We start from the raw sequence: 26,325 nt of genomic DNA on the forward strand, positions 1-26,325 counted from the left end.
TTATAAGTGCGTTGAATGCATTTTGTTTGCACTTTTCAAAAAGCTGTCGTACTCGATTCATTTATCATCAATGCGAATACTCACGCGCACGCACACAACATTCGCGTTACATAACTGGAGAGCGTTGTGCGGAGCAATGTACAATCTACAATAATAAAAGGTCGACCAATTTTGCCGTGAGGGTGGATAACTCGAAATTTCGAAGTTTATTCCACGTGTTGTGCGAGCACTATATCGACTGTTCGAAATAAATCAACGAGAATCGCCTATTGCGATTTCAACGTTCGATATTTCATTCGTGCTGTAATTATGCGTAAAATCATTTTCCGTACGTATTTTCGCGAAATATTTTTTTTCAATTCTGTTTCAATCTTTCGATTTTATCATTCTATTTCTAGCTACTTGCTATGTCTGTAATTAGATATGTACATCTATCGATACTGCAAAGCAATCTATATTTTTTAATGCAGATTATATATTTAATATAAACAGATTTAACTTTTGTTAATAAAGCAAAATCTTGTATTTTTTGTATTATTCCATAATCGTATATTTTTTGTATCATTCCATAATTTATTTCAATATGCAATTGCGCTTTTATTTATGGAAATATATTTTATTCCAGGATGTAAAAAAATTATTTCATATTTATACAATAATTATGAAGAATATTAACAAGTAGTAATGAATATATTAACGAAGACGTGCCGAAAATGAAAATTTAAAATTTTGCCTTCTTATATTATTAAATTAAATATCTAAATACTGACTATGATATATTTAACAAATAATTACGTAAGCATGACGAATCGTATTAAAATACATCGCACCTTATGTATCGTTGCGGTTCCAATCTTGACAACTCACGGCCAACAATACCTAATCCCAAGTATAGTAGCACGTAGGAAAATTAATTTTCACATCACGGTTACGAACGGTGAGTAATTCAACGTCGCGAACGTGCTTGTGCAAGCAGCTGCATCGAGCGCATATACTCGGGAGGTGCATGACGGGAAGCGCATGGCGCGCATCTCCAGAGATCGAGCCAGAATAATAAAGCAATTAATTGTTAATAGTATGTAGCTCTGAAATTTCGAATTACCTCACGCAGTGTATCAGAGCTACGATTCGACTCTTAACTTGTAACTGTAACTAGACATTGCGGTAAATGCAGTTAGTCTCGATGTTTTAATATGTTTGCGTACCTTCGTGATTACATGCATAAGGACTGTTGCTACTTTATATAAATCGTATAAATTGTATCATGATAATGCATTGTTCATGATTGTTGCATTTTGTAATACATGCAATAATTAAGATTTATTAAAATTTTTAAAAAACATGTTAGATATAGTATGTTTAAAAATATTGAAATCTTAAATTTAATTAAAAAATAAAAAATTATATAAATTACATATATGATGTATGATATATATATATATATATATATATATATATATATATATATGCACGTATACAATTGAATATAATCGATGTTATGAATTCTCTTTTTCAAAATAATTTCATTCAAACACTGTGCGCGCGCGTGGATTACGTCCGACTTCAATAATATCTCCATAGGAGATTAATCGATAAACCACGTAGACTTAATCATAGCCACACCATATAACCCTTGGGTATCCGCCATCGGTCTGCATAGAAGCTTGCTTTAATTGAATTACCCATCACGGAGAAGGCGAGCATGCTGCGCGACATTTGTGCGACGAGACGACACTCGAGGCAGGTGTCGATGATTTGCATAACAAGAGATACAGAAACATACAACGCGATGTACGTATCTTCAAGTGAAATTCGAAGATTGAGTATGAATGAGAGAGACAATATTTAACATTTGATTCAAGCACACATAATGAAATTTAATTAACTATACGAAGCGTTTAATAAAATCACTGCAGCTTAATTATATTCTTCCGAGATAACATTAAAATAAAAAATCAAAATAAACATGAATCTAATATGTAAAGATAGTCCAACCATTGTTAGAAGTTTAAGATTTTTAAATGATTTGAGAAACTTTGCTTTAACGAAATATTAACTTTTTATTTATCAAGACATTTAATGTCGATGATTAAAAAGTTGTGTAATTGCGTCTAATGAAATTGCATTTCTTCCTTTTCTTTCTAAGAAAAAGTAATTTTCATTAAAAAGTGAATAAATTGCCGTGAGAAAATAAAGAATGGAATGTGCACGAGACATTCTATATATTATTATATTTTTCTCTCTTTAATATGTACGCATACACATATACGATTTGAATACGAATTGAAAATCAATTGAGTCAATATTCGGACTGCCTTCGACAACCGGTAACCACAAATAATTGCTCGATGAGTTGCGGTAAAGGATATTTGAAGGGTGCTACATAAAAAATAATAAAAATAACATAAATGATGAAAAATACTTTACATTGTTGTACAAATGTAATATTTGATTGTAAAATTAGAGATTAATCGCATATTCGATGCGTGACATATTTATATAACAAAATATTAAATATTTGATTTTACGATATTAATTTAATCTCAATAGTTTTTAGAATTGTATATATATTTTATATAATTGCTTATAATTTATAAGTAAATAAATGTTATAAATGTATAATTATGTTAGAAATGTATAACTTATAAGTAAATAAAATATTTAAATTGTATAAAATGTTTAAAATTCGATCGATATTAAATCGCATTTAATTAATTTTTGATTATCCACACCTACTCGTGCAATAAACAACATGAGATTAATATTAATTAAAGCTCTGGCTCCTCTCTCTCTCTATCTTATTTACGTACTAAAATTAAATCGTTACGTTATTTTCCAGGTGCGATATCAACGTGACAATTTGCAATATCACAATTTCGTTACGCACATCACAAGAGTTTAATATGTAACATACACGAGCGATTTTCTATCTGTTTATCGGATATCGTGGCATTTGCAAGGGATACAAGTGGCAAGATGAAATTTAATCGATTTGCAACGCCTCCGCGTACGATTAAATGATTTTCATCAAAACAGCAAACAGATTGGATATATGAGAAATACGCGTATAATACAGACTTCTCTCGCGTGTAAATATTAGGACAAACAGATTGCGTGATAGAGAATGCGGTCGTGCGTTACGATGCTTGGTAGCACGTCGCGCGTTTCCACACGGATGCGGAGCACGCGAATAATGCGACGCTTCCGAAATTTATCAGCCAATCTTAGTCTTAGGACGTGCGAAGATTTAGGATGAAACGGAAAACCGATTTTTCTCTCTCCTCCCGGATGACTTACATTTTCGATTTGCGAACGAGATAATGTGCAAAGGAGAAAAATCATGAAAAAAAATGTGATAATGTTTGATTTTCGACTTGAAAATATTGATCGAAAAATCTCTATAAACGCATTCAAATCTTACAATAGCCTGAATAAATAATAGCATGGTGATTATACGAGAGCCAAGAATAAAGATTAAAACGCCTTTGCAATTTAAGCGCGACGAAGCGATAAATCTGCGCGAGCTAAGTCGCGGGTCCAAATCTCGCTCTCGAGAGATTACTTTATGCAGCCGCAGGACGTCATTAGGCGCGAAAGTGCCGCGACATTACGAGGAATAAATTCGCGGACCGGTTCGCGCGCGATTCCGGGGCTTTTCAGGGGATTTAGCGCGGCCCGACGAGGCACGACAAGCGCCGGTCCCGGACGGCGATGAAATTGCATAGGAACGGCATGCGCATCCATATAGCTATGATAATTTCGCCGAGCCTGATGATTAACGGCGGGCAATCTCAAAAACGCGATGGCGTTATCGCGACGAACGAAGCGGGCTATAAGTCGTGTCGCGTCTGGGGCAGCGATAATTCTGCATCCTTAACCCCGATAACTCCCGAAATTGATGAAATCTCGCTGGTGAGCGGGAGGGGAAAAGCGAGGGCACGCGGCATGCGGCGTAATACGGAACCGCAATTTCTATCGAGGATTCCTCGGCGACCAATAAATTATCCCCCGCTCCGAGTACCTACTTTGCCTTGGCCGTATCTATATCCGCACGGATAAAGCAGTCCCCCGATGGAGACTTTGCACAGACTTCGCAGTCGGTTTATGCAGCTCCCGGGCACAAACTGATAGCCACCGGTGCACCATCTGCCGTGTTATTTGTTAAGAATAATAGTTTACGCGACAGTATTGCTCTTGCCTTACATCTCGCTTACTTCTGAATCGGGAATGTAATGGAACGGCGAATCAATGTCGCGCCGTGTCTTTGTTCGTTACCTTGACATGTCGAGAAATTTCCATCAGAGAAGAATAAAACGCTGCATTTCGATCTTATTGTACTCGGAGTACTTTTGTATCAAGTTCTCTGATTGATTAACGTTGTCTCGCACAATACTCGCTTGAATTATATGTTTTACTTGAAACTTCATCATTATATTATTCAACGCCGCGACGTGACTGGAATTGATTTTTTATTAATTAAATAATTTGCAGAACTTATTTTTTTAGTAATTTAAAAGAGAATCTTTATTTTTATCTATTATGAAAATGATGATAAAAAAACTGAAAAGAAGATTCGTGAAATTGTTTAACATTTTGGAGACAATAGCGAATTACATTACGAACTACATGTATATTGACCAATTAAAGTTAATTACTTAAGTTATGAGCAATAATATCACGATAAATAAAAGTGACATTTTGATTAATTCTTCATATACATTATTCAACGTCGCGACGTGACTGGAATTGATTTCTTATTAATTAAATAATTTGCAGAACTTATCTTTTTTACTAATTTAAAAGAGAATCTTAATTTTTATCCATTATAAAAATGATGATATAAAAACTGAAAAGAAGATTCGTGAAATTGTCCAACATTTTAAAGACAATAGCGAATTACGAAACTACATGTATATTCAACCATTTATTAAAGTTAATTATTTAAGCTACGAGCAATAATATCATGATAAATAAAAAAGTGATATTTTGATTAATCCTTCATATATATTATTCTTCATATTTCTCAACAATTATAAAATTTCCGCGCGCAAAAGAATATTTTTTGTATTATTGTTTCTCAAGAATCTTAATCTTAAAGCGTATAAAAGTGTTGATTATTATCACTGGGAATACAATAAAGCGTTAATAAAAGTAATTAATAGATTTCCTCCTGTGGATCTCAGCTCGCTGGATCTATAGAATTCCGATTAAAGCTATTGTTGTTCCTTCAAACTAATAATTCGTCTACTGCACAATGCGAGTTTCAAAACTAGATAATCGGTTCGCTAGGTAGCACGATAAACGCATCGGCGCCGTCGTATTATGTCCGCGATGATTACTATGAACTTGAACATTTAACTGACATATTATATATATCTATGTCAGATAAGCATATAGATATGTAAAAAGTTGCAAAATAGTACTAATATTTCTCGTTTTATTATTGGTATAAAAATATCATACCTTTGTGTTTTTGATATGCATTCCTCTAATTACATAATATTATAAAACAGTTATAGTTTATTATATTAATTATTGTATATGTTATGACGAGAAAAAACTTTGTGTCCATATTAAATATGTCAGATATTAAATATAATAAAATATAATAAAATTCATCAAAATATTCATGTGTGATTGAACAACATATCATGTTTTCTATTTTGCAGGTAATATCCGAATATTGCCGGACGCGTCTACAAGCAAGACCCTTTACGCATATAGTGATGGAGATGTATCGAGAAGTTGTAAGATCGCCGCAATATGCCGCGCGAAAGCGAGCAGCCTACTATCAGATGAATGTTTTGTGTCCTTCACGAAACATCATAGATCCATCGACTCATGAGAAGATCTACGGCCATCATCATCCGCAACGGCAGCAGGACCACGTCCAACTGTCATCTTTTCAACATCAGCTTCGTGTCGGACATTTATCGGATCAGCTGACTGTTCAACAGCGGCAGCAGCAACAACAACAACAACAGCAAGATCACGTTCAATTTCCGGTCAATCAATTTCGCTCGCTTCAACAGCAGCAAAATTACACTCAGTACTCGCAGGATCATCGTCACAATCATCATCACCATTATACGAAGGGAGCGCATTTCAGGGCGCAATCGCGCAATTCCTTGTCGCATCCTAATCTATCAAGCTTATGCGGCTCGCAGCAACAGTATGGAGAAGTTACCACTATGAACGTCTGCAGAACGCAGTTTCAATCACAAGTGGATATTCAAAGCGGTAGTCGATCGATAGGACCGGCGACGACTCATCATCAACGTCGGATTCATCATCACTCGAGAACGTATTCACAGCCGGTTTACACACTGCCTCAGCACACCAGAAGCAGCGGCAATCTACCGACGACAACCAACGCGACAGCCGACAGTAATCCTGACAAAAATATTTACAACGACCCAATATATGCCCTGCCGGTTAAGCCCTTCCTGAGCTCCCAGGATGTGCGGGTCAACGGATTAATGGCGAAAGCGATCCGTCGTGGCGACGATATTCACGATGGATCATCGATAAACAGGTACAGACATCACCCCTGCTTGTCCATTTTTAAACAAGCAAATTGATCATACATATATATATATATATAATTTGATTTGTTATATAATTTATAGTTTTCTCTTCATGTTCATTGTAAATTTTTAAATCAAAGATATATTAAAAAATATATTCGTACAGAAATACTTAATATCTAAAAAAATATCTACAATTTTAAAATCAAATTCAAATATCCTAATTAATTTCATTTCATATATTAAGTAAATAAAATAAGTAAATTTTTATTTTATTTTAGTTTAAGTAATAAATAACTATAATATATTATATAATTACATCTTGATAAAATTTTTATTTTTCTAAAATATAATTTCTGTAAATGAAAAGAAATCAAATGAATTATTTATATTTAATTTATTCTATACAATGATTTTTTTTCATTCCAAAATGTTAAAAATTAACAGGCATCCTTCAAACAACGGTCGCTCTCAGCCCGACATAATCTCGCAACCGAACGAACGCCTTCACGAGGATATTTATGATTACACATCTACCAGAAAAATGGCCCTACAAAGGCAACATTCGAATCCGCAGCTTCCTAATAGAACGCAAGTTGACGATGATTTCAAGCGATTGTCGCAACCAAGCGTCGCGATCACCGAATCTCGATGCGTTGCGCAAAAGGAAGAACAAATGATTCGACAACAAAATGTGTCTTCCACGAGGCTCAGGAGAATTCAAGGACCCCCGAAACCACCTCGAATTATCACCACCCTAAGAAGAGCCGCTCTCTCCGACTCAGAGTGTAACAGCCAGACGGAACCGCCGGCAAAACCTCCTAGGTAATTTTTCCTATTTGTTTATTTAGGTAATCAATTATCTTATATTTACGTAATCAATTATCTGCGCGTAAATCTATTATAGTCTATTAAATTACTCTAAATCAGGATAATTACTATTAAATTAGGATAAAAAGAAGAAAGAAAATGAATTATCTTTCAGAGACTGAAATAACGAATTGCATCGTTATTGCTTTATAAGAAAATGTGCATTTCCGCAGTAATTTGTACTACTTCCTGAGTCGTTAATTTTCTATTCGAATACAATTTCAATCAATAATCAATTTCGTTCGAAGCGAGGAGAAAAGAAAAAAAGTAAAAAAGCGTTTCTTAGTATTACTTTCATTCTCTTAATTAAATTTCCTTTTATTTAGTCAAACAGTATTTCTCTAAATAAAAAAGTAGAGAAGTCAGCTCTCGAAATTTCAAAGCTCTCTTAAAGCAACACTCGTATGCATGGCAGTGTCATACGAAGGCGAGCGAATTCGCAACATTGTGTAACGTCAAGTTACTAGACGAAGAATCTGAAAATTTATATTTATTTCTCCCAAAATTTTCATACTTTCCCTGCTGGAATTTCATCAATCTTGCGACGAGAGTAGGTATTAAATTAGAGCACAAGGGGAACGTTAAACAGTTCTGAGATGTTCGCGTACGACCCGCATTATTAAGTTTTGCCTCTCAGTCATATGTTCGTGTTAATAAATGCTTTCGAGCGAACCGGGTTCGCTCTCCCAGAGAAGCATCGGCCCTCCTCTAACGCAACCATCGGTGGTTTCGAAGCGCACAGAATATGTCCGGACTACGTGAAATCAACTGGATGATGCAGCCAGTTGCAAGCTAATGCGTGCTGGTCGCTTATTCCGCCTCCACGTTAACCGTGGAAAGGTCGAAACGTGGCGCGTGACGGCGAACCTTTGACCTTCGCGAAAATTGCGAAGCACTAGATTTTACGATGACATTTAGTCGAGCAAAAATAGAAGGAAAAAGTGCATATAGTTAGCCGGTAAATTGATACCAATTGTTGTTATATCTAGAAATTAAATTGTAATCAATAGTTAAATTAAAATTGCCTTTGTGACTCAAAAGCGGTAAATCTGACATAAAATAATCATTTTCATTGGAATTCAATCCCGGAAATATCAGTAAAATATAAATGTTACTTCCTACTGCTCGAAATACTTCAAAGTGAAATTTAAACAGCTTTAAAAAATTCTTTCTATAAAAACTATTCAACTTTTGAAAATTGATTTAATAATAAATATATCTTTTACCCCAAATAATAAACTGTTTTCAAATTACATTTAATTTTAAAAATTTCCATTAGTAATATCCATTAGTAATAACTTATATTGCCTTGTAAAAAATTTTAGTTTTAATCCAATCTGCTCATCTTTTAAAAATACAAACGAATGCAAATGTATTCTTTTGCACTCTTTTTATGTCTTCCATGGATCTTTATTACTTTCTCTCATGGGTATTATATCCTTAATGCATCGTAAAAATTGATTCGACCTCGGGAGAATCCGTGACTCTCTTTATCACGTCTCATTCTTCTCATGCCAAATTAATACGAACGGTAAAAGATGGAGAGAAGAGAGAACAGGTAAAGAAAGAGAGACGAAACAAGAAAGCACTTAGCGATGACTGCTCTAAAAAAGCATCCGGAGTCTACCCTAGTTAAACTTTAATTAAACTCGGCACGAGAGTTAACATCGCTGCATATAGCATATCGCGTTCCACGTCTCTGCGAAATTTTGCTATAAGCGTTTCGGTCCGCTGTATAATTAAGTATATCACGGACATCTGTTATGCCGAATGAAAAATTCTACTGGACTCAATCCATATTAATAATCTGATCTAATCGAAAAAACAAACCGCTAGTTCAATCTCTTTAACCAGCTTTATACACACTACGTTATACTTACTACGTTTTTCCAAACTTCTACGTTTTTATAATAAAAACAGTTTATCTGTTAATAATTTGAGAAAATTGTGTGAAAATATTGTTTCAGAATTATGGTGAAAAATGGGCCAAGAGCTCGGCGAGGAAGAGCAGTGCAAAGGGCTCCATCGCGCCTATATAGAACGGTTGGTGGACCCATGAGATGTTTCAATAAAGCACAATGTGTAGGTCCTGAATTTGTCGTTCGTGCCAATCAGCCTCCGAAAACACTCAGCGTGGGTCATGTTAAGGTATGAAAATAAAAGCAAATAATTAGAAATAGGATGTTAGATGATTTGGAACTTTCACTTGCTGATATACACATTTTTAGCTTTTATTTTTAATTTTTTATTTATATTTAAAATTATCAAAATTATATAAACGATTATATAAAACATTTTTAGTAAAAATGTTCAAAATTTCACGCATGACTGCTCATATAATCATACTGTTATTTTCAAAAGAAATTGTTTATAAAAGAGAATTAATTAATCGAGCAATTTTCTTATAAATAGTATTTTGTAAAAAAAAAATTTACATGAAAACTGCAAACAAAAATAATTTCCGGTACCGGGAATCGAACCCGAGCCTCCTGGGTGAGAGCCAGGTATCCTAGCCACTAGACCATACCGGATGTTGTATCCATGTCCATGTCACATCTCATCACCTTTATCTGATTTTGTGCATTCATTTAATTAAATATATAAATATTATATAAATTTATATCAATATCTAATGAAAAAAGAGAATTAAAAAACAAAACATATTCACAAATATTCACAAAAATATAATTTTGCAAAAGATTTTCCGGTACCGGGAATCGAACCCGAGCCTCCTGGGTGAGAGCCAGGTATCCTAGCCACTAGACCATACCGGATGATGATAGTAGCTCTGATACAAACGATGATAACATGTAAAAATAAAAAATAATAGTACTTGTTCTTTAAAAAAATATTATAAATACATTATATATTTCTGAAATAAATATCTCTTTAATAATTAATATATACAATGATTTATAATATTTAAATTATTCAGAGAAACAAAGATTTATATATAATAAAAAACTAAATTTCCATAAAAAAATTAAATTTCGATGAATATAAACATATAAAAAATTTATAAATGACAAATCATTATTTGATTTATATATATATATTTTTTTATATATTAAATTTTAGAGTGCATACAAAAACATTAATGTGATAATTCATAAATATATTTATCATATTGATAAAAAAATTAACTAATACATTATAGAAAAATTATAAATATTAATATATAAATTATTAATATATAATGTACATATATAAAAATATTTATGGCGGACAAAATAAAAATTCCGGTACCGGGAATCGAACCCGAGCCTCCTGGGTGAAAGCCAGGTATCCTAGCCACTAGACCATACCGGATCGAGTATGAGAAGGCTAAAGTTCCAATATGAACATATTGCTGGTAGAGATCAACTTTAACTTAATAATAATATATTGTTTATATCTCTATATATAGTAACAATATATATTAATTTTCAACAAAATATTAAAATAAATAAATATTAAAAATATTAAATTATGAAATAAAATATCAAGAGAGAAATATCATTTTCATAAATAAAAGTAATATTTTCATTTACAACATACAACAACAATATTCAAATTCTTGAAATATATATTTTAAAAAATTTAGCAAATTATATGTATTTTATCTTATTATTGTAACTAATTTTTACTATATTATACATGGAAAAAAATAACAAAATTTATAAAAATTTTTTTAAATTTATTTCTTTTCCAGTTTTATTATGATATTTTTGCAATATATCTAATAATAAGCTTCTTCATTTTTATTAAATTTAAAACAGAAAAAAAAAATTTCCGGTACCGGGAATCGAACCCGAGCCTCCTGGGTGAAAGCCAGGTATCCTAGCCACTAGACCATACCGGATTACGATAACTTGTGCTTCTAAGCGTATACTTAAAGTTATATGCCGGTAAAGCTGGGTCTAAAAAGGATTCCGGTACCGGGAATCGAACCCGAGCCTCCTGGGTGAAAGCCAGGTATCCTAGCCACTAGACCATACCGGATCATGTTTGGTCCTTCCTGTATAAGTAACTTTATACATGATAACGTTGATTAATACATACATTTCAAAATATATATTTAAAATTGTTGCATTTTTTATTCCAAAAATAAAATTTATATAATAAAATAAATTTATATAAAGTGAACAAACATTAATATTAAGATGAATAACTAGATAAAAATCTGTCATCCAAAGTAATCTTCAAAGTTAATAATTTTATGCCATGAATTTTGATATTACTATTATAAATAATTAAGGAAATAAATATATAACTATAGGAAAATATAATAAACTATAGGAAAATATAATAAACTATAAGAAAATATAATAAATATAACTATAGGAAATAAAAATAAATATAACTATATATCAACATATAAAACTGCACTGAAGAAAGATAAACAAAAAATCAAAATAATACAATAATAATAAATTAATAATGTGTTTGATGTAGGCGGGCAGTTCTGGCCGGATAGTCGTAATAATGCTGACAGGACAACGCGTGGAGGTAACCTGCGATCCTCAAAAAGTCACCGCCGGAGATTTATTCCAGGTAAGCTTCCAGAATAAATCCAATTATTTGCAAATATTTAATTCTTTTTTCGATAATTATTAAAACGGAAATGATTCCTGACAGATGAATCCTTGACAGAAATAATATGCATTTAAAATTAAAGAAAAAAATTAAATAAAAAATATTTTTTTCATACATCGAAATTGATGAGATGATATGTTTCCATAAAGATTTTTTATTAAGAATTTCTCTAAGCAGAAAATATTCCCTTAAATTTAAAGTTCGACCGTGTCGCGTATCACATTCTTAAGAAAATTGATTAAAATTCAATCAAAATTGCAAGCTATCGAAGATTCGCTGCAGAGAGTGTCCGTCACCGATAAGAGCTTCAATTCATCGACCAATTACGTCTTAATGAATTGAAGTCATTCTATCAAAAGAAGCATTTTGTCATATGATCAGTATTAATATTGAATTTGATAATATCGTAAGATAATTAATAGAAATGTCAATAATAAATGATAAGAAAAAGATTATCACTAAGAATAAAATCAAACACATATTTAATTATTATTTTTCATTTGTAATAAGATTAATATTCCATTGATAAGCATTCGCAATGCATTCGTTTATTTGCAAATCAGTATATGCACATGTATTATATATCATGTCACTAATAATTATTATTTTCGCGTTGCAAATTTATACATAACATGTTATTTTGAAGATAATAAAGAAATATTTTAATATACATTCCAATCAATTTATCAATGTAATAAACATTTTCAATAAAGTAACAAAATTAATTAAAGTATTACAAGTAATCATCATTCTCTTCGATTTTCTCTTTAAATGCATTATTCTATCCACGTGAAACTTTTCCACTTCGTAAAAATTTTCACTGAAACTATTCCTTTCGGGACGCTAATAAATTATATCATCTGTAAGTGAGATATATGACGTCTGGAGACTTCTTCGCGAAGAAATTATATGCTTTTATTTACTGCGCGTATGAAAAAATATACTCTACCTCTGCGTGACAGAAATCCTTTAAAAATGTTTCATCCGTTCTCGAAAGGAACTGATTCGATCGTAATACTCGCGTAGTAGTGGCCTCTCAAAACCACGCTTGGGCCGCGAAAGCCAAGACATGGCCGATTGTTTACGAGACCACAAATTCCGGCGTGAACTTGCGAGAAGTTCTGGCGAGCCGCCAAGCCTAATCATTATATACAATACATCCATAAACCACGAGTTATGTGATCTCAACAATGATTATATATCGCGATTCCTTCTCGTTTCATAAAAATCTATTCGCTTCAATATTTAAGTCCAACAATATAAACGTTTACTTATAATACTAATAATACTAATGTAATACAATGAAAGAATCGCAGGAATTACCAAAGATTATTTTTGTATCAATATAATAATTAAATTATATATGAATTAAAATAAAATCGTTATAATTAAAAATAAAAATTTATTCACTCATGTATGATTAGAATACTAACAGTAACGATCTTTAAAATTTTAAAGGAAGGTATAAAATGCTTGTAGAAACCTTTGTTAGCAAAGATATTAAAGTAGAAAGCACGATAGAGTGAAGCGAATGAATTTAATACCATTTAGAGGTTCGATACTTCAGAAAGGCAAGCGTCTGTCTTAAATTCGCTCTTTTCTTTCTTTTTGTATACCTACCACTTAATTCAAGCTTTCGAACGTGACTGGAGTATTTTGGCGTGCAGTTTTTAGTGGTCGATTTATGGGACGCTCGAGAGTGAGAACTCAATGCGAACTTTCAAATTAGGTTACTCTTGCAAATTCGCGTCAATAGAAAATTATCTCTGCGATGAAAATTGGTATCGCGCGTTGGAAAATCGCTAACCAATTGTAACTTCTTTTATGTGCATTTAATGAAGTTTTGCAATATTTATTTTGCCACAAGTATATGATCCTTCTTCTTCGATTTTTTTTTGACCCACACTGACTTCAAGATCTCAATATAATTCTATTCTAATTTATTCTTATTCAAATTCTATTTTATTTATATTGAATTAATCCTATTTAAATTCTATTCTAAATTTAATTAATTCTATTCAAATCTTATTCTAATTAATCTTATTCAAATCCAAGTCTGATTTTCATTATATATTATGTGTATACATTATATCACGTTCTTCCGTTTGACTTTAGCTAAAGTAGACAGCTACAATAAACTTTTAGAACAATTAAATGCAACCGCTCTCTGCATTTAATTGCCTGTCTCACATCATAATTCCATAAGAGATCCCAGAGTTTATGAACATTATCTCAGCTTTTCATTTCGCATATTTTGTGCTTTTATTGCATAAATTAAATGTATGATAAATATCAAGTAAAACATAAATACTAATAAAAATTAAAAAATGTCAAATAGTATAATGTCCATATAAATTTGCATATCCATTTTAATAGAAATTATTATGTCGCGTATTTACGTAAATAAATATGTCATATTTATGTTAAGAAATTAAACTACAAAATGTGGCTGTAACATATTTTATCTGCATAACGTAAATCTGCCATCAGTTAATCTCATGTGTATATTAATATTACTTTACACGTTATATGCACATCCTTTCAGGCTATTGTCCAAGCGGAGAGTCTAGATGAGAATTTCACTCTGGGTCTGGCCGTATTATTGGCCGGGGATTTCGCGATGTTACCACCCGACACGAAATTAAATAAAGTCGCACCACCGGGATGGTTAAGTAGCGGCAAGAGTAAAAGTCTCCTGGGTCTACCGACCAGTTTCATGCTGTACCTGCGGCTTCGATTCTTCCTACCATCTCTTCGCGGCATCAGGTTCGTTCTCAAATAAGATTTAATAACAACATTACTCCATCTCGATTACGAATAACTGATCGTATCGCTTTCACAGAAGCTGGATATCGAAGCATCTACTATATCTACAAATAAGACGATGTATACTGGAGCAGCAGCTGGTCTGCCCCTATTCCGAATTAATCAATCTGACAGGCCTTGCACTTCAAGCCGAATTCGGAAACTACAACGTCAACGTGAGTTAACAAGGATTATACGATACACGCTATTCTTGAGATGAAATTACCGTCAACGATACGGAACAGCGTGATATGTTCGTGAACGATAGTTTAGCTTTAAATAATAGGGATTAAATGAAATTAGAGAAGCTGCATTATCCTATTGAGCATATTTATGACTTGGCGAAATTTCTTATAAATTAAGGCAATTTCTACTTTATAAGATCTCGGATGTTTCATCAAGAAAAATCTGTGCATGTAAATTCTTAAAAATCTTATAATGATTTCAACATCGAGGAATTCCTAAATTTAAGATTGCTAAATAAAAAAGGATTTTCTAATTTTTGATATAAATTCTGCTATTGTATAGAAAAAAAAGAGAGAAAAAACTCAACTATTAATAGATTTTAAAGTATCTCAGATGCTTTATCTGAGGAAATAATATCAGAAGCGTTGTGTCGACTCGTGGGCGATAGACGACAATTTTGATAAAATTTGCAAACAATATCTCTGCTTTATCGGAATTATTTTCCACAGGAGCATGGCTGTGGACATTATTTCCTCCTCGAGCATTACGTGCCCGAGTCCTTGATATTGAGCGCAGACCGGCATCAATCGCAGCCCTGCGTCGACGCCGATACACTTCGGGCGCAGCTACACCGCGCTCACCGCGACCGCCGTGGCTTAGACTCGAACAAAGCCGAGGAGATGTTCATAACTCACGCACAGTCCCTGCCGGATTACGGCTCTCACTACTACATCGCCACGGTGGACTCGAAGGAGCTCGAGAAACTAATGGCACAGCAGAGAAAAGGGAAGAGGACCGTGCCCGAAAACCGCGACGTCGTGTCGTCGCTCGACGGCGCGGAAAACGCTTATCACCAGAAGAAATCTGGAGAGCAGGAAACTTGTCCTGCTTACGGCAACATCGGGATCCCGCGATTAAGTTCTCGCGAGAAAGCGCCGATGATTCCTTACACAGATGAGCAGACAAAAGGCGCGAGATTGTACGATGAAATGTGCAATAATAAGAACAATAATAATAATATTATCAATGGGATTAACGGCAATAATAAGAACAAGACCGGCAAGAAGAAAGCGGAGAGCAACGTGTGGTTGGCGATACACGCTCAAGGTTTGAAGCTGCTGGAACGAGGGGGAGAACCGAGAGAGAGAACGGAATTGGCTCACTTTCAGTGGAGGGACGTGCAAACATTGAGTTACAGCAAGAGTTGCCTGGTAGTTTACAGCAAGTTGAATGGAAAACGATGCAAGTTTAAACTACGGATGGATCATCGAAAGTAAGTTGGCCCATCGCGATTTAAACGATTCATCCATTTAATACCATTAATACCAAGTGCCAGCGAACGAGAAAATGTCTATCGAATATGCATCATGCATTTTCACCTACTGCCACTTGCAGTGACAACCTATAGGTTTCATATAAATGTATGTTATCTTTCTACTTTCCAGAAGTTACTTCGCTTTCAAGCTCACTTCCCTGCATCATCAGTTCTTCCTAAGGCTTCGTTCGGAGCTTACGTCGCTTCAAGGCCTCGCTAAAGGTATATATGCATACACGCTCCTTCATAACGGTTAAATTTGATGAAATGCTTAGAATTTAAACTTTCGCGAAAGTTACGTAAGAGTTTCAACTAGCTAAATTATGACACTTTATCGCATGAGCAAAGGAAATTTTAATTTTCCTCTCTTATGAAAATCTTTTCGAAAAATAAATATTCGAGAAAATTAAATAATCATAATGTCTCAATAATCATGTTGACAAATCTGCAAAAAAATTAAAGTAAAATATAATTTTAATATTTTAGTTCATACTACTAATATTTCTCATTAGGAATTACGGAGGAGAGTAGGATAAAGAGAATAAGGAATGAAGTTTTAGATGATGTAAAAAAGGGAAATATTGTGGAAATTCTGGAAAGAAAAGTCAAAGAAAATGATGGAGAGAAAGAAAAAAGGAGAAGCGAATTAGGTATATTTTGGAGGAGTGAAAAGTTAAAGTTTAAAGTTTTTTGTTGAAAAAGTCTGGAATATAGGCTGTGATTAGATAAGATAATTAGACTGTAGGATAGGTGTTGTATAAGTATACGAGATAGAGAGTGAATGAGGAAGCGAAGTATGTATGTATGACTGAAGTTAAAGAAATATTGTAAATCGAGTCCCGCTTCTTGACTAATTGTAAAAGTTGAAGTGAATAAAGTTTATATATGTACTAATATTTCTCAAATTATTTATTTTTATCAAATTTGCCATTTTCTATAAAATAAAATAATTAATGTAAATAATACTTAAACCTTCTATACATTTTTTATAAAATCTTATTTTTTTTAAACATAAAATCGAACATAAAATCAATCTTCATTGTTTTCCAGATTTTGGAGTACCTCTGACAACGGAAACTAAACCATCGCCATTGAAAGTCAAAGTCAATGATGGCAAAACTAAAATAGCGATTGCGAATACCGTCAAGGTGCAAAAGAAAATGAATTATCCGATGCAACTAGAGGAATATCAGAATAAGGAGAACGAAAATCCTCAGAAGGACACTAATGTGGTGGCAACGAAAGACGTTGGTCGCGAACCCTTTTACTCGTCCGAAGATGATGCTCTTTATGCACAAGTAAACGTGCGGCTGGAGCCAGAAGGTCAATCGCGAGACACAGAAGAGGAATCAGAGAGAGGCATAACGACTCCGAACGAAATTTTGTTAGAACCTAAATCGAGCTTAGACACGAAATCGAAGGACGATAAACTCTACAGTTCCTCTCGTATAGACAGCGAAACTGAAACCGAATGCACGTATTCGCTTCCGAAAACCATGTCGAACAGCATCAATCAGCTGGATAAACCTAACAATCCTGAAGAATTATATGCCGCTATTAATAAAGTTCGTCTGTCGGGCAAAAATGAGTTTCCTGTTCCGGACGAAGTTTGGAATGTATCAGACGTGAGAAAGACATTGCAAAAGGTAGTGTCTTAATTATATAAACAAATCATCAATTATTCTTTCATAACTATTTCGAATATCTGAACTTATTGTTTTAAAATCTTCGATTCTAAATTATTTTCGAAACGTTGATCGTACCTCTCCAATACGATATTTTATGTTCTAGATGAAGACATCTAGTTTACCGAATTATGGAGTGCCAAAACAGTCGGGTGGTTTTCGTACACCCAGCTTACCGCGTCGATTGGGCGTGAAAATGGGAACACGAGCGATCTACAGTAGCTTGGCGCAGAAAGATATCGCGCTTACCGACGACACGGAATCGCTATCTTTAAAATCCGACACCGAATCGTCCATTCAATCGATATCGGCGCGATCCACCGAATCACCCATGCCAGAAGCATACGTGCTGAGTAAATAATAATCTAATTATATTATTAAACAATAATTATTTAATTATATTAATTATATTAAATTATATTTTATCCATGTAATAAATAATTAAAATATATTTTATACATGTATAAATAATTAAAATACAACTTTAAATAATATAATTAGATAATGTATATAAAATTTTATAATATATAAAACGCAATTAAAGCTAACATAAATATAATATATAAAATATATACTTCTATATTTTTTATATACGTATATATAAAAAATTTTATATATATAAGAATCATAAGAAATAAAATGTTTTATTTAACTCCGTTTACTTTTACTTGACAGATGCCGATATACGAACCGACGACGAAACTTTTCAAGTTCCGGAAGACGAATCGATGTCGGCATCCTTAATGGCTCGTTTCGAAGAGCTGTCGTTTGCCGAGGAACGAGTTTTGCGCACGATCAAGTTGGAACGCGGTCACGGTGGCAGCATAGGTTTGCAAGTGATGGAAGGTAACGGCGCGGTTTATGTTCAGGCGGTCTCTGTTGGCGGATCAGCTGATATGGCCGGAAATGTTAACAAAGGTTCGCAAGAGAGTTAAAATGTTTATTCTGCTTTAAAGCAGAGATTCATACAAGATTGTAATTCAAATAATAAAGAAAATATTAGAAAGTAAAAATGAAAGAAGCACATATATAAGAATTAATAAATATATAAATTAAACTTGAAGAAAATAAAATATTAGAAATATATAAAAGTAAAGCTTTTGATCAAACTTTTCATGATAGGTGACCGGATTGTAGCAATAAATGGACAGAATCTGCTCAATCTTTGCTATGAGGACGCTCTGAAGATGCTACAGAGCTCGTCTGAAACGGTTGAGTTGGTCCTTTCGCAACCCGCTACCCGAAAGAATATGGAATCGAAAGATGATCAGGATCAGGCTGTTGTGGAGAAACGTTACTTACAGTGAGTATTCTTTAAAGCTAATAGATTTAAAAATTTACTAAGACGATGAAGGTTGTTTTCAAAAACGAATTTAGTTTATTAATTAGTTTATTAATTATTAATTTCAGAGTTTAGAATGCACTGTTATGTATTGTCAATCCGATTGCGATTAATTTTGTTGGATTAAATAATTCTTGCACTACCTTCTAAAAATAAGATTTTTTTTTTAATCATAAAATTACCCTTCCGATTGTTCTCAGAGACATCAAATTCGACGTGTCGTCAGAGGCGGAAACGTCCAGTATGATGAACAAATGGATCAATCAGAAAACCACGGATGTAGCATCGGTGCAGAACACCTCGAGTGCTTATAGCAGTGCTGCATCTAGCGCAATGGGAAATCATAATAATGCTAATAGCTTATACATGACTGATTTTGACAATAATACGCTAAAATCTGCCAGTATGTTGCTATCTATAGAAGATTTCGACGTCAGTAGAACAAGCCGTCAAGTTTTTATTTAGGTAAGCAATATAAGTTATACATATCTTGTGTTTGCATGTAATCTTCGCGATAACTCATTACATTTCGCATTATTACTGATGGAATGAACTTATAACAAATTTTATTTGCTCGGAAAAGACTATTATCTCTATGTTACACTTTACGCGACCGTATCGAACAGTTGACGTCACAGATAATCGAATTGCCATTATTCGTTTAGCGGATGAAGCCCTGCATAGAGTTGATAAAGTACTTCGTTCGTAGAACACTTCCTATTCATTTCTTGAATAAAAAATATTGAGCGAATACTTTAAGAAAAAAAATTTTATTTTACATATTTTCCAAATATTACAATAATTTCATAAAGTAAATTGCTCTCTCTTATGCCTTAAATTAGTGGCTGAATAGAAGAAAACCTAATGTTTAAATTGATGTAGCACGTTTTTTCACCGATCTATTTATAATATTTTATACAATAAATAATTTTCTTAATAATATCATGCGATATTTCTTCATTTCTATATGTTTAATGCAATTACAAAATTAAAGCTTTATATATATTGTTATTGACTGCGTGGAAAGAAGAGGGCGCCTACCATGTCATTGCTAAGGAATCATCCTCAGTATGTCTCGAACGACCTGACGTCGTGGTTACTCTCTCGCGCTCGCGTTTTGATTTAATAATTCGTCCGTGAAGCATATATTCATATCTTCGTTTGCGTTATGCATGATTGTAAGAATCATAACAAACGTTATAATAATATATATATATCAATTTTAAATATTTTAATTTATACTTTCTTAAAACTCAATAAGAATCTTTCGTTTCTTTTATCGAAATCAAACGATCTATTTCTAAAATTCCAAATCTTTTCCCATGATAGATGACGGAAATTCGACTGATCCACCTGTGCCACCGCGACGAACAAAACGCAAGAACAAATCTGCACCGATCGCGCCGTCGATGGCGAAAAGCGATGCAATGGAAGCGACAGACGATGCGGGATCTCAGCAAGAACCCCTGCCGGAAAAATGTCAATGGGACAAATCTCGATTTGCCGTCGAAAATCGCGATCGACAACGCGATATCGCGGCGAGCTGTTCGAAAACCGAAAGTGTCAACGAGCGATTCCATCGCCAAAATTGCAACGCCGACATCGTTACGGACATAATCGAAACGAAATCCCCGCGATCGCGCGACGACGATACGATATCCACGAGAGAAATCCCGCCGAGAATCGACAAAGCAAACGACGACCTGGATCCGGCAAAGTCGGCCGCTTTGAAACCGCGATTTCTACCTTTCCCTGACATCGCATCGCCTAAGCGAAGAACACTCGACAAATACCCGCCATTCTTTTTCACGCTACATGATTTCGAAAATGTAATGTCCGCCACGTGGGACAGAGATAAGAATACATCCTCGGCGACCCTCGAGGAAGAATCGGTAGCGCAAATATTGGACAAAGATATCTGTTTTCGCGTGACGACGACAAATCTTCCATTCGAAAAGTGCTTGGATAGATGGAGAGGCTCTTTCGATAATGACGAGTTCACAGAGAAATTCGATGATTACCGACTTGATAATAACAAGAATGAAAACGATCAGACAAATGTTAAAAATTTATCTAATTATGAGAATTCTGATAATTATCACATAGGCACAAAAGTACGATTCGTGATCGATACGTCTCCTTCCAAACACAGCGATGATATAAAAATCGATATGTCGTGTGATAATTTGCAAAGCTGTGAACCTATTTTCGACGATGGAAAAACTAGCGAGCAAAGCGTCGCTTCTTTCGTAAATTTGACTGAAATCCGAGAGGAATCTGCGGACGTAAAAGATTGCGGCGACAATTTGCGAGATAAATTATGCGCTTCGAGTACCGAGAAAGGAAATACCGCGACGAGAGAAAACGATTCCTTTATGCTAACCGACACAAACAAAGTTGACACGAGATTAAAGACAATTCCACAAACCTATTATGACGATATTAATGACGAGAAGATTCATAAAGAGAATTCTAATTTCATATCGCGAAACGAGCACGTCAGCAATGAAAATTTCAGAATCGGAAATAAAAATATGACGACTGCAATAACGAAAGAAGTTATCATGAACGATGAATACGCGGCAATACAAACAGATCAAAGTGAAATGTTAGATGCTTCTTCGGAAATTGTAGAGAGCGTTCGTCGCTTTTCCAATAAAAGCTTAGAAACAATTTGCAAAAAGGAAGAAACAAACGCGGCGAAAATAACCGAGAATATACACCAGGAAGAAGATATATCTCTGAAAAGAAATGATGATGATATCAAAGAAGAATGCGATATTAAAAACGAAAAGATTTCTTTTAATGAGTCACTCCCAAATTTTTTAAACAATCACGATGATGATAAATCGAGTAATGTCACTAATGATTTCACAAACGAATCGTTCGAAATCGAAAAAATTCGAGGACTGTCAAAAGAAGAGAAAGAAGAAAGCGATTTTGCGGATTGCAAATATAATCGCGAAGAAGCTTCCCCATCGGAAGAGATTTTCGCGAAAGGCGTTCCCGTGAAAATTAGACGAAATTCTTTTTTGGAGACTATGTTGTCTGATGATTCGACAGATATCTCCATAAATTGCCCAATTTCTACTAAACACGTAATATCTCCTATAAGCATGGAAAAAGAATTAAATATACCGAATGAGTCAATAAATGAGGTTCGAGAGTCGGATATCACAAAAAAAAGTGTACACTTGTGTGATTTTTATAACAAAACGATAAAAGTAAACATGGAAAAAGACTCGAAAAATATGAAAGAAAAAATTGTCAAAGTTTCAAGCGCTGACGTAAAATCAATGCAATCGGAGAATAAAAACGCCTGTGACGTAAAGAATAACGTTTTGAACGAGTTGCTCTGCAACTTTAATAATATAAAGTTAAAAATAGTGAGTCCCGAAAATAAGAAACCAGAGATAAAGACAGACGGTGATAAAAATATTGCCCGCTCAATCGTGACAGATAATGGAATTTCTAAAGTGGAGAGAGCATCTCCCTCCAAATCGCTTGAAATATTTGAAAGCGACCTTCGCGATATTTCTATAAGCTCCAAGATTAGCGGTATAAATAATGAAATCGTTAAGAAAATTGCAAAGGAAGAATTTACGAAAATAAACCACGAGGAAAGGGATGTTCAAAATAGCGCTTGTGATTCAGCGATTGATGAGAAAATCATAGAGAACAAAAATAATGACGTAACGTTGAACAAATCCAGTAACATTAAAAATAAAACTGTGAAAGATAATTCTATAAAAAGGACAGTCGTCGAAAATACTTCGAATATTAGATCAGAAGAGATCTGCATGAAAACGAGAATCGAGGAAACATTCGAAGGCATAAAAGATGCTGATGAAGTTAAACGAGATTCTAAAAAATTGCGAGACATTCGCGTCCCCAAGGCGATACTTAAGAAAAAAACCGCCAAGTGCGAGCAACAGCAGATGAATACATTTCAAAAACGAATTCCCATCGGAGCGCCCGCAACCATGAATAGGATTTTCGACAGCAGAGAAGCAATTGCGTCGCGCAGCCTGGAAAATAAAAGGGAGGTAACTTCGAAACAGACTCACAGTCGCGGCAAAGAAAAGACTGATGAAGTAATTGCGGTCAGCGAGGCCGATGATGATCGAAGGAGAGTCGCGAACCGGTCGACATTAGCATTATTAGACGATACAATGGGTAGCGACGATAAATGTGCCATAGCTAGGAAAACTACTTCCGTAATCCCTTGTAATAATGACAATAACAGGGCCGTAACACCCGTAGTTAACGTAAGTAACGACCAATCGTCCCGCGACGTTGTAACGATAACCCCGGGTAAAGTTAGGAGCTTCGTTAAGTATTACGAGATTCGGGGCGACGCGACGACCGTCGAGAGACATTCTAAAATTAAAGATAGAGAGAAAGTAAGTAAACGTAAGTCTACGAAGAGCCAAGCGCCACCCGTTGCCGCGAGGAACTCACAGCCGGAAGTAATAACGGAAGGAAAGGAAACAAAAGGCAGGAGCGTTATATATAAATCAAACAATACACTCAAAACGTCATCTAATAAAATTCAATCTTCGACGTTCGCCACGAACGTCCCGAAAGATTTTGCCGACGATTCAATCTGTAAAACGGCGAAAGCGGAATCAAAGGTGACGAAAGGATATGAAAAGAGCGGCTCGCACGTAATCGACGAAGAGATAGGAGATCGACGTGCGCCACTCGCTAAAATTGGCGCGAAAAAGTCGGTTCAGTTCCAGGGCGGCTTCACTGTGATCCACCCGGGAACTTTCGACGAGAATGAATCCGCAGGGATCGTTACAGACTACGACGCAAACGCATTGAAAAAGAGGCGAGCCCCCGGAATACCGCCGTCGCGGGATTCCGATGGTTGCCAGGAACTTACTCGCGAAGTCAAGAAATCGGAAAAAAGTTCCTTTCAGCGACGGGAGGCCGTTGCTCAGGTCGGTAAAATATTTTATTGTTTAATCAAATTCATATAAATAATAATATTTGTAATTTTCATTGTTTATATAATTTTAACAAATATATTCCACGAATCCTTTATATGAAATCTTGAACATTATAATATCTCACAATTTTTATTAAATGTCGAATTAAAATTTTGAAATCTGATCTAATTAAACGAAAAATCAGCTCATATCATATATTTGAATAATATAATAATAAATTTATATTTTTTCAGATACATGCAGTAACCAGTCACGAGGAAAATTCAGGTATTAATTGCTTCGTTTCAAAACCAAAAACCCCGCAGCTCATATTTTACTGTACTGTATAGGTAATACGTAGTCTCTTTTATGAGCCGTTGCTCCGAGTCTCCAAAAAATTATATCGCGTGTCGATACGAATCCCTGCGATTTGGTTTCTGCCACCAATCGAAGAATAGATTTTTACGATGCTATGCAATGCCTGCTAAGGAGTAATTTACGCTTGTTAATGCGTATCATATGTCTTGCGTATGTTTGAATTCGGATGTTATTTCGAAGACGAAATTTTTTATGTTAACCATGTTATCTTCCTTCATATTCTTTGTGTGCAACTTTCTCGCCATAAAATTAAATTACTTTAATATTGTTTCATATTTCTCTTATTTTCATTTTCTTTTTATTCTTACATTTTTGTAGAATGAGTCGCATGCAACAAATAAAATAAAAATGTAAATTATACTTTTCAGAATAAATTAAATATTTCACACACACAACAATTTTATTTGTATGATATTCTGCTTTAAAGATATTTTTGGTTAACATAAAATTTTGATGGAAATGATTTTCAAGTATGATAAACAGATTTACTTTAAAGTAAAATTACAGACTCGATTTATCCGTTGGAATTATTCATTCGGCTCTATACGCTACGTGTCTTGATAAACGAGATACGTCACGCGCAAAATTCACTTCCAATAAGCCGATCACGCGCATCCTGATAAAAGCGACGGTGGATTTGCAATGACCAAATTTTCCATGTGTTCCGAAAGGATTCGCGGTGAATCGCCCAGCAAACAGACCCCTCGCTTCTCGATCCCAAGTGATTTAAACTGCATAGCGCGGTCTAGTTATTCCATGGACGAATTCCGTCGATTTGTGGAAGAAGAGAAGTTTTTTTTTCCGCCAGACAATTGTTCGGTTTGTGAACCGTAAAATACTCTAATTTCCTGACTTCTCAATATTATACAAATTTCTCTTTTCGATTTAACTTTGTATACAGACTATGATAAAATTATTCTTCTAGTACAGATACTAAATATTTGGCAAAAACATCAGATTTTAATTATTTTAAGATCGTCTTTGAAAAATTAGCTAAATGTTAAAAAGATATAATAAATTTAACAAAATCTTTAAATATCTTATTTGAAATGTATAAATTACACATGAATATATTCGCCTTAAATATTAATGGCATTTTTTCACAAAATGTAAAAAAAGAGATTTCGTTTCACATAAGCAATATGAATGTATTCAAGGTAAAATTGTGAGCATACTACTTTACATTAAAAAATAAGGCCACTACTATATGCTGGAAGGACATACGCAAGTTGTAAAAATTCGTCTCGCGTAGATCTATTCTTCTTTTGGGAGCTCCGTGTTTTGTCATTAATTTGTGCTCTGTGAATACTTTAGATGCATATTTCTGAGAGGACAGCTTGTAGCTCTGTTATTGTCGAGATCTTCCTTGTGAGTTTTCGACGACACGGCGTATCGGGAAAATCGCGCGTGTCCCACCGCTCTAATTTACATAGATAGAATAGCGGCGAAATACACTTGTTGCACCGTTTATGTTGCACGTATATGTTCGTTTAGGACTGGCTCAGGAAGTATTCAAAACTATGTTCAGCTTCCTCCTCAGTACCTCTGATTAGGTTTAATACATATTACAAATACATGCTACAAAAATTTCTTCTATTATACTGATTTATATGTGGCAAATTATATAATTAATTATTTCTTTTTAAATCATCTAATTATTATAATTTCTAGAAAATATACTTTAAGAAGTAACGTGCAATTTCGTAAC

General features: G+C 34.2%; 1 protein-coding gene and 5 non-coding genes across 8 annotated transcripts in view; 1 reads left to right on the forward strand and 5 right to left on the reverse strand.

The window, feature by feature from the left end:
* LOC145975457 (uncharacterized) overlaps positions 1–20,763 on the forward strand; it is a 76,588-nt gene extending 55,825 nt beyond the window's left edge. For all 3 annotated transcript variants that reach the window (XM_083105943.1, XM_083105944.1, XM_083105945.1), the window contains 14 exons: positions 5,670–6,535; positions 6,975–7,352; positions 9,365–9,545; positions 11,832–11,930; positions 14,518–14,738; positions 14,815–14,953; positions 15,473–16,236; positions 16,409–16,500; positions 17,329–17,924; positions 18,070–18,316; positions 18,639–18,881; positions 19,086–19,266; positions 19,506–19,770; positions 20,635–20,763. In XM_083105943.1, coding sequence (XP_082962069.1) covers positions 5,670–6,535; positions 6,975–7,352; positions 9,365–9,545; positions 11,832–11,930; positions 14,518–14,738; positions 14,815–14,953; positions 15,473–16,236; positions 16,409–16,500; positions 17,329–17,924; positions 18,070–18,316; positions 18,639–18,881; positions 19,086–19,266; positions 19,506–19,770 — 4,272 coding nt within the window. In that variant the 3' untranslated portion in view covers positions 20,635–20,763. The remainder of the gene's footprint in view (positions 1–5,669; positions 6,536–6,974; positions 7,353–9,364; positions 9,546–11,831; positions 11,931–14,517; positions 14,739–14,814; positions 14,954–15,472; positions 16,237–16,408; positions 16,501–17,328; positions 17,925–18,069; positions 18,317–18,638; positions 18,882–19,085; positions 19,267–19,505; positions 19,771–20,634) is intronic.
* Trnae-cuc (transfer RNA glutamic acid (anticodon CUC)) lies at positions 9,857–9,928 on the reverse strand. Its single transcript has one exon. It is a non-coding gene; the product is annotated as a tRNA-Glu (tRNA).
* Trnae-cuc (transfer RNA glutamic acid (anticodon CUC)) lies at positions 10,100–10,171 on the reverse strand. Its single transcript has one exon. It is a non-coding gene; the product is annotated as a tRNA-Glu (tRNA).
* Trnae-uuc (transfer RNA glutamic acid (anticodon UUC)) lies at positions 10,635–10,706 on the reverse strand. Its single transcript has one exon. It is a non-coding gene; the product is annotated as a tRNA-Glu (tRNA).
* Trnae-uuc (transfer RNA glutamic acid (anticodon UUC)) lies at positions 11,167–11,238 on the reverse strand. The gene has a single exon. It is a non-coding gene; the product is annotated as a tRNA-Glu (tRNA).
* Trnae-uuc (transfer RNA glutamic acid (anticodon UUC)) lies at positions 11,307–11,378 on the reverse strand. Its single transcript has one exon. It is a non-coding gene; the product is annotated as a tRNA-Glu (tRNA).
* Positions 20,764–26,325: the final 5,562 nt, after the last annotated feature.

The sequence above is a fragment of the Camponotus vicinus genome, unplaced genomic scaffold (assembly GCF_025532165.1).
Source record: "Camponotus vicinus isolate PSW18456_S1 unplaced genomic scaffold, iyCamVici1.0 SCAF_8, whole genome shotgun sequence".
In the NCBI taxonomy this organism is placed as follows: domain Eukaryota; kingdom Metazoa; phylum Arthropoda; class Insecta; order Hymenoptera; family Formicidae; genus Camponotus; species Camponotus vicinus.